The sequence below is a fragment of the Narcine bancroftii genome, chromosome 2, assembly GCF_036971445.1.
Source record: "Narcine bancroftii isolate sNarBan1 chromosome 2, sNarBan1.hap1, whole genome shotgun sequence".
In the NCBI taxonomy this organism is placed as follows: Eukaryota; Metazoa; Chordata; class Chondrichthyes; order Torpediniformes; family Narcinidae; genus Narcine; species Narcine bancroftii.
This window is the reverse complement of record NC_091470.1, coordinates 180,864,387-180,875,430: the sequence shown is the minus strand read 5'-3', so window position 1 is coordinate 180,875,430 and position 11,044 is coordinate 180,864,387. Positions and strand designations below refer to the sequence as shown.

At 44.2% G+C, this 11,044-nt stretch overlaps 1 protein-coding gene across 1 annotated transcript; it reads left to right on the top strand.

Annotated features, from left to right (window-relative positions):
* Positions 1–472: 472 nt before the first annotated feature.
* LOC138754722 (nuclear factor 7, brain-like) lies at positions 473–5,605 on the top strand. The gene is made up of 6 exons (XM_069919472.1): positions 473–1,157; positions 1,463–1,558; positions 1,954–2,187; positions 2,359–2,381; positions 2,477–2,595; positions 4,870–5,605. The coding sequence occupies exons 1-6, from the start codon at positions 747–749 to the stop codon at positions 5,400–5,402; spliced, it is 1,416 nt and encodes a 471-aa protein (XP_069775573.1). The 5' UTR covers positions 473–746; the 3' UTR covers positions 5,403–5,605.
* The last annotated feature ends 5,439 nt before the right edge of the window (positions 5,606–11,044 follow it).

Sequence of the window (11,044 nt, the reverse complement as noted above, 5' to 3'; positions counted from 1 at the left end):
AACCACCTCTTCCAGGAGGTCATTCCGCTCGCTCTTCAATGACAGAATTGACCCTGCCGCAACCACCTCTTTCAGGAGGTCATTCCACTTGGCCACCCCTCTCTGAGTGAAGAAGCTCCCCCTCTCATGTTACCTCTAAACTTTTGCCCCCAACCCTAAACTTATGAGCCCTCGTTCTAATCTCCCCTACTCTCAAGGGGAAGAGCCTATTCACATCTACTCTATCTACCCCCTCATAATTTTAAATACCTCTATCAAATCCCCCCTCAATCTTCTAAGCTCCAATGAATAAAGACCCAGTCTACTCAATCTCTCTCCGTATTCTAGATAGTATTGAGTATTTTCTTACAGTTTACAATTACCGATAATTAGAAATGCTGCCCTGCCCGCCAAATAGAAACTCAGGATTGCATGCGACGTCATGAACTGTGACAATAAATTTGACGTTTGAACTGTTGCTTTGGAGACGCAAACATTGATGGGGATTTTTTTTTATTCGGGCAAGATGCAGCCGACAAGTTTTCGCCCAGGACATTGTTGACTCCGGGTCTTACCTTAGAGACTGTCCCAAGTCCTTCTTGCCTGTTTGACACTGTGCATTATATATCTGCCACCTCCCGCCTGTAGCTTGAGTTGGGGCGGCCGGGAGATCTTCCCACTACATCCTTATTGCCAAGTAACAAGGTCCGAGGGCGCAGGCAGTGGTCACTCGCGGGACTTTGAACCAGGAGCCGTCGGAATCTGACATGACTGATAAAGACCGGAGTGAGCAATGGGCCGAAGCGTCCACTTGTCCCGTCTGCCTAGATTTCTTCACCGATCCGGTTATACTGGAGTGCGGCCACACCTTCTGCCGCTCCTGTATCACCCAGAGTTGGGCAAAGGCGGGAAGGAACTCCTGCCCGGAGTGTAGAGGGGGGTTTGTGGACGGAACCCTCAGGGTGAACCGGGCCATGGCCAGTCTGGCCGAGAGAGCTCGGAAAGTGGACCTGAATCCGGCGGAGAAGGAGAGGAAACCTCTCTGCGAAGAACATCAGGAAGAGCTGAAGCTGTTCTGTGCAACCGACAAGGAGCTGATCTGTGTGATCTGTGTGACTGCGCGGGAACACAGAGAGCACCGCTTCCTGCCGGTTCAAGAAGCCGCCGACATCTGTAAAGTAAAGACCAAACAATCTTTGCACACATCATTATTTTATGGATAATTTTGCTACAGCGCCAGGAACCGGGGTTCGAATCCCGCGCTGTCTGTCAGGAGTTTGTATGTTCTCCCCGTGTCTGCGTGGGTTTCTCCCGGGGGCTCTGGTTTTCTCCCACTCTTCCAAAAAATACCGGGGTCGTCGGTTAACTGGGTGTAATTAGGTGGCATCGGTAATCGGGGAAACGGCCTGTTACTGCGCTGTATGTCTAAATGCGAATTTTAAAACGAAATTATGGTCTAACTCCTTTGCTCTCTGCTTCCCAGGATCAGATTAAATCTTCCGTGCAATGTCTCACAGAAAGGAAATCGGCGATGCTGGAAATAGAGCAGCGACAGAAGGAGAAGATTTCTGGGGTGCGGGTAAGGGATTCCTCTGCAGGATTTGTCAGGTGGTCGTGGGAATGTTTTCTCCGCACTCTGCTTGACATCACAGTGTGGGAGTCGGTCCCGCTGAGGGGTTTGCAGAACCAGTGACCTCTGGAGCTGCCTGTGTGGACTTTGTAGGTGGTCTCAGTGACCACCGTGTTCGTCACGTCCCACAGACAGCCTGGTTGGATGGATAATTGGCTGCTGTAACCAGCCGACTGATGTGAATTGGTTGGGAGTTAACAAGCATGTGTGAGAGAGTAGTTTCGTGTGCATGTTACAGAAGGCGAGTGATTGGGGTTCTCTAAGAACCGGTAGAGACTTCGACGGACAGAAAATTCACCTTCGAAGTCAAATGGGAAATGCAACATCTTCTCCCCTCGTTTCAGGACCAGACAGATAACCTTCAGTCCCACGTCACATCCCAATTTGCTCAACTGCACAAGGATCTCGTGGAGAAAGAGGAGCGCTTGCTCAAAGAAGTCAGGGAAGAGGAAGAGAGAGTTGTCAATCCAATGCAGGAAAATCTTCGACAGATTCAAGAAAATTTAGAGTCTATTCAGCAGGAACTCTCAAGGTTACAGGAAAGGATGGATGAAAAGGATATCGTGATATTTCTAAAGGTAAAGGATGGTTCTGGGTCCCTTGTGCTACACCCTCTTTCTGCCTGTGTGTCAGTGGACGTTGGGAATTGGGGTGTTCAGCAGGTTGGTAAGGATTTGGGTGAACCTCCTGCTGCTGTGGTATCGATGGTCCGTCTCAATCAATTCATATCCGTGTTTTATTTATTTCAGGAGGAAGCCCATCGGGAGAGCAGGTAGGAAATGTTCTTCACTGAAATCCTGCGTCGGTTTGGAATTAATTCACCAATTGTTGATGCTCAGGTTGTAACCAGCTGTTTAATATTTACAGGTTTGTTGTGGATGAGAATGTGTTGTCTGTGAGAGATGATGCTCTGAGGACTGAAAACTTCGAGAATCCCTTCCTGTTGGACACAGTTGTGGAAGAAACGCTTGATGCCAGAAGGCGAGGTAAAGCTACTTTCTCACTGTTCATGGCCCTTTCACTGCCTCTATAGATGCAAGATACGGGGTATCCAGCACCAACCCAACCCCGTTCGCTGACACTTCACCAGCTGGAGATGTCCCATCCCTGAACAGAACCAACACAGATGTTCATATAATTAGTTAAGGGACATGGAGATACACAACTGGATCCAGAACCCATCCATCCCCCACCCCACCCCCTTCCACCCCATGAGATATGTTTTAAACACAGGGAATGAATGGCGGGATTGTCATAGAAATTACACCTGGATCCTTCAAAGACAGAAATCTGAGCCCGATCCCTCTCGGAGACTCTCATTGACTCAGATCTGGCCCCTGCTGGACACACAAACCTCACTGTTGTCACCAAAATGATCTCAGTGATGCAGTGAAACAATGAGATCGACAAAACCCAACCAGCAATGAACTTCACTCAGAATCTAGGCTCAGGTAACAGAAGCAGAGCCCTTATCTGGCCCAAGATTGACATAAACAAATAGAATTAACTATTGCACAGGCCTTTCGGCCTACAATATCAGTGCTGTCCATGTTACCAAATCATACTGCTTGCTTCTCCCTGCACCTGATCTACATCCCTCCGTTCCTTGTCTGTGCGAGTTCCTGTCAAAATTACCCTTAAATGTTGCGACCTGCTTCCATAACCACCCCTATTAGCAAGTTGTTGGCATCTACCATTGCACGTGTGAAACCTCTATTTCCTAAAACACTCTGAAGTTTCAATGTTCTTTTTATTCACAAGATCACAAGCCACATATTATCGCATAATAATAACTTTAAAATGTCACATTAAAATGACTTTAAAATGACAACCTAAAAATCCTTTCAATTATTTTTGGGACTAAACTGAGTTTTCTAGCATTAAAACTGAAACAGCAAAGGAAATTTCACCAATAGTAAATTCAAACTAGTAGTTTTTAATTATCTCTAAACTTACTTAGCTCTAAACCTAATCCCACTATGCGCAGATGTGTGTTTATATGTGTGGATATGTACGTATGTGTGTGAATTTGTGTATACGTGTGTATTTGTGTGTGTGTGTGTGTGTGTGTGTGTGTAATTAAAGTCAATCTTTAAAACTTCAGCACCATTTTAGTCTTGTTTGTATTCTATGATTAATTCAGAACCCCAGGCAAGGGTTAAACAAATGTGGTTATCTTGTTTCACGATGAAGTCACAAACCAGAAAAGAATTAATTGAAGTGGCCAAACAGAAAAATAGACCAAGTAGAAATCTGTCCTCTTTTCAAAAGAGACAGCAAAATTGCCTATTTCAAAAGCCACTGATTCTGTGTTCCCCTTTTCCCAGGAGTAACACACCACCAATTCCAGTTACTGTAACTCAGACCTGTCTTTCACAAGGTGTCAACTCCCTGTATGTCACCGGGTTTTGACTTCTGTCAACTCCATGTTGAAGTCTTCCAAAACCTGAACTCAAAATGTCTGAATTTGGTAATAAATTTATCCAAATCACGTGACCTTTACATCATCACCCAGGTGAGTCCCAATTCTTGAAAACTACATGACCATCAGTTTTATTTCTACCAAACCTCTGTACCTTTTCAAAATCATTCCATATCCATAACAACGTCTGTCCTCATCTCTGTCCACGAAGCTTAAGTGGCTTTGATTAAAATCTGATGGCTTCCTCAGCATTTCCTGAATAATTAAGACTCACTTGAAATCTATTAGCTCTGTCTGTCCAAGACGTTGTGATTGAAAATCAACACACTTCTCAGAAATTTATGGTTCTCTATAAATGTGCTGTGGCCTGTGTGTGACCCAATACCAACCCCCAGCTAAGAATACAGATACAATATTTTAACCCTATAATTGACTTTACTAAGACATTTTTATAAAAGAAATATAGTTTAACATTAAATTAACGGTTAACACAAATCCGTGAGACAAACAAGAGTCGCCATGAGCATTGTCCAGCGTCCCTGACAATAGGAGAATGAAGCAAAACGGTTTTACTCACAAACACGGTCCTTTAATAGGCCGTTTCATTCCAATATTGACTTCAATTTGAGATTAGCAATTGGAACCTGCGGAGCAGCACTATGTCTCCGCTCTCTCACTCTCCAGGTCCACATCAGACCTCGCATCGCCGCAGATTATCATCTGCACTGTCCGAATTTCTAGCTCACACTCTCTCCCCCCACCCCCCCCCCACCACCCCACGATCCCGCCGGACTCTAATTCTCTGTTTTACCCCCCCTCCCCCCCCCCCCCCCCCCAGTCTCCGTTACCCTGGAATTGGACACAGCGGAGTCAGAATTCGAGGTGTCTGAGGATCGGAAGAGCGTAAGATTGTCCGGGACTCGGAGGGATCTCCCTGACACCGGGAAGAGGTTCACGGTCCGACCTTGTGCGCATGGATCAGAGGGTTTCACCTCGGGGAGACATTACTGGGAGGTGGAGGTGTCGGGGAATTGGGTTTGGTGTCTGGGAGTGGCCGCAGAGTCTGTGGAGAGGAAGGGATGTGTCCGCCTCACCCCGGAGACTGGAATTTGGAGCATCAAGCAAGTGGGTGACGGATTTTATACGAACACCTCCACTCCATCCCGTCTCCCTGCCGGTCCCATCCCCGGGACGGTGGGAGTTTATCTCAGTTACGAGTCCGGGACCGTTTCATTTTACAGCGCCGACACCAAGTCCCGTCTCCACTCCTTCACTGGGTGTGAATTCACGGGAAAACTTTATCCCTTCTTCTGGACGTGGGATGTTAACAAGTGGCTGAGAATCTGCCTCGGTCTCCCTCCGGATCTATAAAACGTTTGGGTCCGGTGTCAGGAGCGGGGTCAGGGACGGTGGGGGAGAAACCCCGGTGACAACAGGTTGGCGCTGAACGGGTCCCTTTGAATCCTCAAATTCCTCATTGTGGACCCCCCCCCCCCCCCCCCCCATCAGCCTGTAAATAAAACCAGTGGAAATTCAATGTGGGAATGATGAAATAAACAGGAATTGAGATGAGAGCTGTCGATTCCTCATTTTAACCCCGGAATGACATTCGTTAACGGAACAGAAAAACCTTTGTGAAAAGATAGCACGAGTGGTGATGCTGACTGGAAGGGGGTGGGGGGGAGCGGGAATCTGGGGCAGGTGTACATTGGAAGGAGGAGGGAAATCGGAAACGAGCTGAAGCGAGTAAGAGTTGAATGTTGGGAATGGGAGATGGAAGGGTGCAGTTGGAGGTGTGTTACTCGGGGAGTGGTGGGGTCCGGACTGCAGTGGTGGTGGGGGATGGTCCAACAGAGGACCCAAAAGGCAGACACATGGACCTGAGCAAAATGGGGGGTTGTGGGTGTGAAATGGCGAAAAATTAGATTGCTGTGCGGTCGGTTTCCCCGTTGACTCGCAGGCGGTGTTGCAGCGGTGACCGCTTGGGTTTGATGAGCGGCAGGCGGAGCACAGCAGGCTGGAGCTAGCGATCGGAGCCACCGGGCTGATGGCGGACACCGGTTACTATAGTCCCACACTCGGCGAGGAGAGGGGCGCTAAATTAGGAGAACAGCTTTTAAAAACGCGGCCTGCGAGGACCTTTAAGAAGGCAGGGGAGGGAATCCCCTGTGCACCACTGCAATGTAACAATTGTGGCGTCTTGCTGCAACCCCACTCGCCTCCCAACCGGGCAAGGTCTAATGCCTTTGTGACATCAGATCTCTGCGCCTCCCTGAAGCACGCACAGTGATCGCCCGGGTTTGATGGACAGGGTTGGGAAGCAAAAAGTTCAGGGACTGTCCCCATTTTTCATTCCGGTGTGGAAAGCATGGTGAGGCGGTTGGAGCTGTGGAAGCTGCGAGACCTCCTGAGTTTCTGCAGCATGTCAGTGTGTTTCTCCCAGAATCTAGGACTGCCCGGGGTGGTGGCTATTGATAGAAAGGGAAGAATGAGGGCGATGTTCCTGGGCTCCTAACGGATTCCATTGCTGAACAGCTGCATCTATTATATCTTCTTTGGCTTGGCTTCGCGGACGAAGATTTATGGAGGGGGTAAAAAGTCCACGTCAGCTGCAGGCTCGTTTGTGGCTGACAAGTCCGATGCGGGACAGGCAGACACGATTGCAGCGGTTGCAAGGGAAAATTGGTTGGTTGCGGTTGGGTGTTGGGTTTTTCCTCCTTTGCCTTTTGTCAGTGAGGTGGGCTCTGCGGTCTTCTTCAAAGGAGGTTGCTGCCCGCCAAACTGTGAGGCGCCAAGATGCACGGTTTGAGGCGTTATCAGCCCACTGGCGGTGGTCAATGTGGCAGGCACCAAGAGATTTCTTTAGGCAGTCCTTGTACCTTTTCTTTGGTGCACCTCTGTCACGGTGGCCAGTGGAGAGCTCGCCATATAACACGATCTTGGGAAGGCGATGGTCCTCCATTCTGGAGACGTGACCCATCCAGCGCAGCTGGATCTTCAGCAGCGTGGACTCGATGCTGTCGACCTCTGCCATCTCGAGTACTTCGACGTTAGGGGTGTGAGCGCTCCAATGGATGTTGAGGATGGAGCGGAGACAACGCTGGTGGAAGCGTTCTAGGAGCCGTAGGTGATGCCGGTAGAGGACCCATGATTCGGAGCCGAACAGGAGTGTGGGTATGACAACGGCTCTGAATACGCTTATCTTTGTGAGGTTTTTCAGTTGGTTGTTTTTCCAGACTCTTTTGTGTAGTCTTCCAAAGGCGCTATTTGCCTTGGCGAGTCTGTTGTCTATCTCATTGTCGATCCTTGCATCTGATGAAATGGTGCAGCCGAGATAGGTAAACTGGTTGACCGTTTTGAGTTTTGTGTGCCCGATGGAGATGTGGGGGGGCTGGTAGTCATGGTGGGGAGCTGGCTGATGGAGGACCTCAGTTTTCTTCAGGCTGACTTCCAGGCCAAACATTTTGGCAGTTTCCGCAAAGCAGGACGTCAAGCGCTGAAGAGCTGGCTCTGTATGGGCAACTAAAGCGGCATCATATTAGGGTTAGGGTTAGGGTTAGGGTTATAATACAACTTCGTCTATTATATTCAAAACTTTGTTGGAGCCGGATCCTGTTCATTGTTGCCCTCCCTTACATTGCTGGAAGAAGGGTTTCACCCCTATCTAACCTGAGCATTGTATCACTACCATTTCCCGCCTGTGGCTTGAGGTGGCGGGAGATTTTAAATTTTTTTAAAAATTTTCACACAATGAACCATATTGACTAAAATACACACAAACATTTCCCTCTTGAACATACACAGCGGCATTTTCTCCCCCTTTTCCCTCCTCCCTTCCCTCCCTCCTTAACCCGCCCCCCACCCACTCAAAGTTCAACATAAAGAATACAATAAACCCATTAAACAATGTCCTCACACATTGAAAATAAACAAGAAAATGGTGTCATCTACTTTTACACACTGGGTCAGTTCATTTCATCTTCTCATTCTGTCATTTTAGGTGGTGGAGGTCTGCGGTAGGACTTCTCTGTTGTGTTCCATGAATGGTTCCCAAATTTGTTTGAATACTGTGATGTTATTTCTTAAATTATATGTTATTTTTTTCCAATGGAATACATTTATTCATTTCTATGTACCATTACTGTATTCTCAGGCTCTCTTCTGATTTCCAGGTTGATATAACATTTTTTTTGCTACCGCTGAGGCTATCATAATAAATCTTTTTTGTGCTTCATCCAAATCGAGTCCAAGTTCTTTACTTCTTATATTACTTAGAAGAAAGATCTCTGGATTTTTTGGTATGTTGCTTTTTGTGATTTTATTTAATACCTGATTTAGATCTTCCCAAAACTTTTCCACTTTCTCACATGCCCAAATTGCATGTACTGTTGTTCCTTTTCCTTCTTACAGCGAAAACATCTACCTGATACTGTTGGATCCCATTTATTTAACTTTTGGGGTGTGCTGTATAGCCTGTGTAACCAATTATACTGTATCATGCGTAACCTCGTGTTTATTTTTCAAAGTTCCGGAGCATAGCTTTTCCCATGTTTCATTCTTTATCTTTATGTTTAGATCTTGTTCCAACTTTTGTTTGGGTTTACACCTTATTTCATCATTCTCTTTCTCTTGCAGTTTAATGTACATGTTTGTTATAAATCTTTTAATTATCATTGTGTCTGTAATCACATATTCAAAACTGCTTCCTTCTGGTAACCTCAGCCTGCTTCCCAATTTGTCCTTCAAGTAGGTTTTCAGTTGGTGATATATTTTGTCATTTGTTCAAAAGATAATAAATTATTTCCCAAAAAACAATTTTCTATTCTTTTGATCCCTTTTCTCTCCCATCCTCTAAAGGAAAGGTTATCTATTGTAAAAGGGATTAGTTGATTTTGCGTCAATATTAATTTTGGTAGTTGATATATTTTTTTTCATTTCTACATGTATCTTCTTCCAAATGTTGAGCAGATGGTGCAGTACTGGTGAATTCCCATGTTGCACCAGCTTTTCATCTCACTTGTATAGTATATGTTCAGGTACCTTCTCCCCTATTTTATCTAGCTCTAATCTGGTCCAATCTGGTTTTTCCCTTGTTTGATAAAAATCTGATAGGTATCTTAATTGTGCTACTCTATAATAATTCTTAAAGTTTGGTAGCTGTAAGCCCCCTTGTTTGTACCATTCTGTTAATTTATCTAGCGCTATCCTCGGTTTCCCCCCTTTCCATAAGAATTTCCTTATTATTTTCTTTAGCTCATTGAAGAATTTCTCTGTTAAGTGAATTGGTAACATTTGAAATAGGCATTGTATCCTTGGGATGATATTCATGTTAATGCAATTTACCCTTCCTATCAGTGTTAGTGGTAAATCTTTCCAATGTTCTTGTAATTTCTTCATTAATGGCTGATAATTTAATTTGTATAGATGGCCTAGATTATTATCTAGTTGAATACCAAGGTATCGGATTGCTTGTATTTGCCATTTAAATGGTGATTCTTTCTTAAACTTTGGGAAATCCGTATTATTCATTGGCATCACTTCACTTTTATTTGTTTTGATCTTATACCCCGATATTTCTCCATATTCCTTCAATTTCTTATGTAATTCTTTTATTGATAATTCTGGTTCTGTTAAGTATACTATGACATCATCTGCAAATAGACTGATTTTATATTCCTTCTCTTTTATTTTTATCCTCTTATTTTATTTTCTGTTCTTATCAGTTCTGCCAAGGGTTCTATAGCTAACGTGAACAGTGAGGGAGATAGCGGACTTCCCTGCCTAGTTGACCTGCTTAATTTAAATTGGTTTGATATATATCCATTTACTGTCACCTTTATAATGCTTTAATCCAATTAATATATTTCTCATGATAGGTTGATCTTCTAGTACTTTGAATAAACGATTCCATTCTACCCTGTCAAAGGCTTTCTCTGCGTCTAAGGCAACCGCCACTGTTGGTGTCTTGTTTCTTTGTACTGCATGGATTAAGTTAATGAACTTACAGATATTGTACGTTGTTCGTCTTTTCTTAATAAATCCAGTTTGATCTAGTTTTACTATTTTTGGTACTCAGTCGGCCAATCTGTTTGCTAATAGTTTTGCTATAATCTTATAATCTGAGTTAAGTAGAGATATTGATCTATACGATGCTGGTGCTAGTGGATCCTTCCCCGTCTTTGGTATTACCGTAAATATTGCTGATTTACATGATTCTGGCAAGTTTTGTGTTTCTTCAATCTGGTTCATTACTTCCAGGAGAGGAGGAATTAATAAGTCTTTAAATGTTTTATAGAATTCTATTGGGAGTCTGTCCTCTCCAGGTGTTTTATTGTTCGGTAGCTTTTTTAATATATCCTGTATTTCCTCTATTTCAAATGGTTTTATCAATTTGTTTTCCTCCTCTTCTTGCAATTTTGGTAGCTCAGTTTTAGCTAGAAACTCATCTATTTTGTCTTCTTTCCCTTTGTTCTCAGTTTGGTATAATTGCTCGTAGAATTCCTTGAAGTTTTCATTGATCTCTCTTGGGTTATATGTAATTTGTATGTCCTTTTTACTTGATGCCAATACCGTTCTTTTAGTTTGTTCTGTTTTAAGCTGACAAGCTAGTATTTTGTGTGTTTTTTCTCCTAGCTCATAATACTTCTGCTTTGTCTTCATTATGTTCTTTTCCACCTTGTACGTTTGTAGTGTTTTGTATTTTATTTTTTGGTCTGCCATTTCTCTTCTTTTTGTTGTATCTTCCTTTGTGGCTAGCTCTTTTTCTGTACTTGCTATTTCCCTTTCCAGCTGTTCTATTTCCCAATTGTAGTCCTTTTCATTAGTTAAATAACTTATTATCTGCCCTCTGATGAAGGCTTTCATTGTATCTCATAATATAAATTTACCTTTCACTGATTCCGTATTTTCAATGAATTCTCTAAAATCCTGTCTTTTAAGTAGCATAGAGTTTAATTTCCATCTATACATTCTTGGTGGGATGTCCTCCAGCTCTATTGTTAATAACAAGGGTG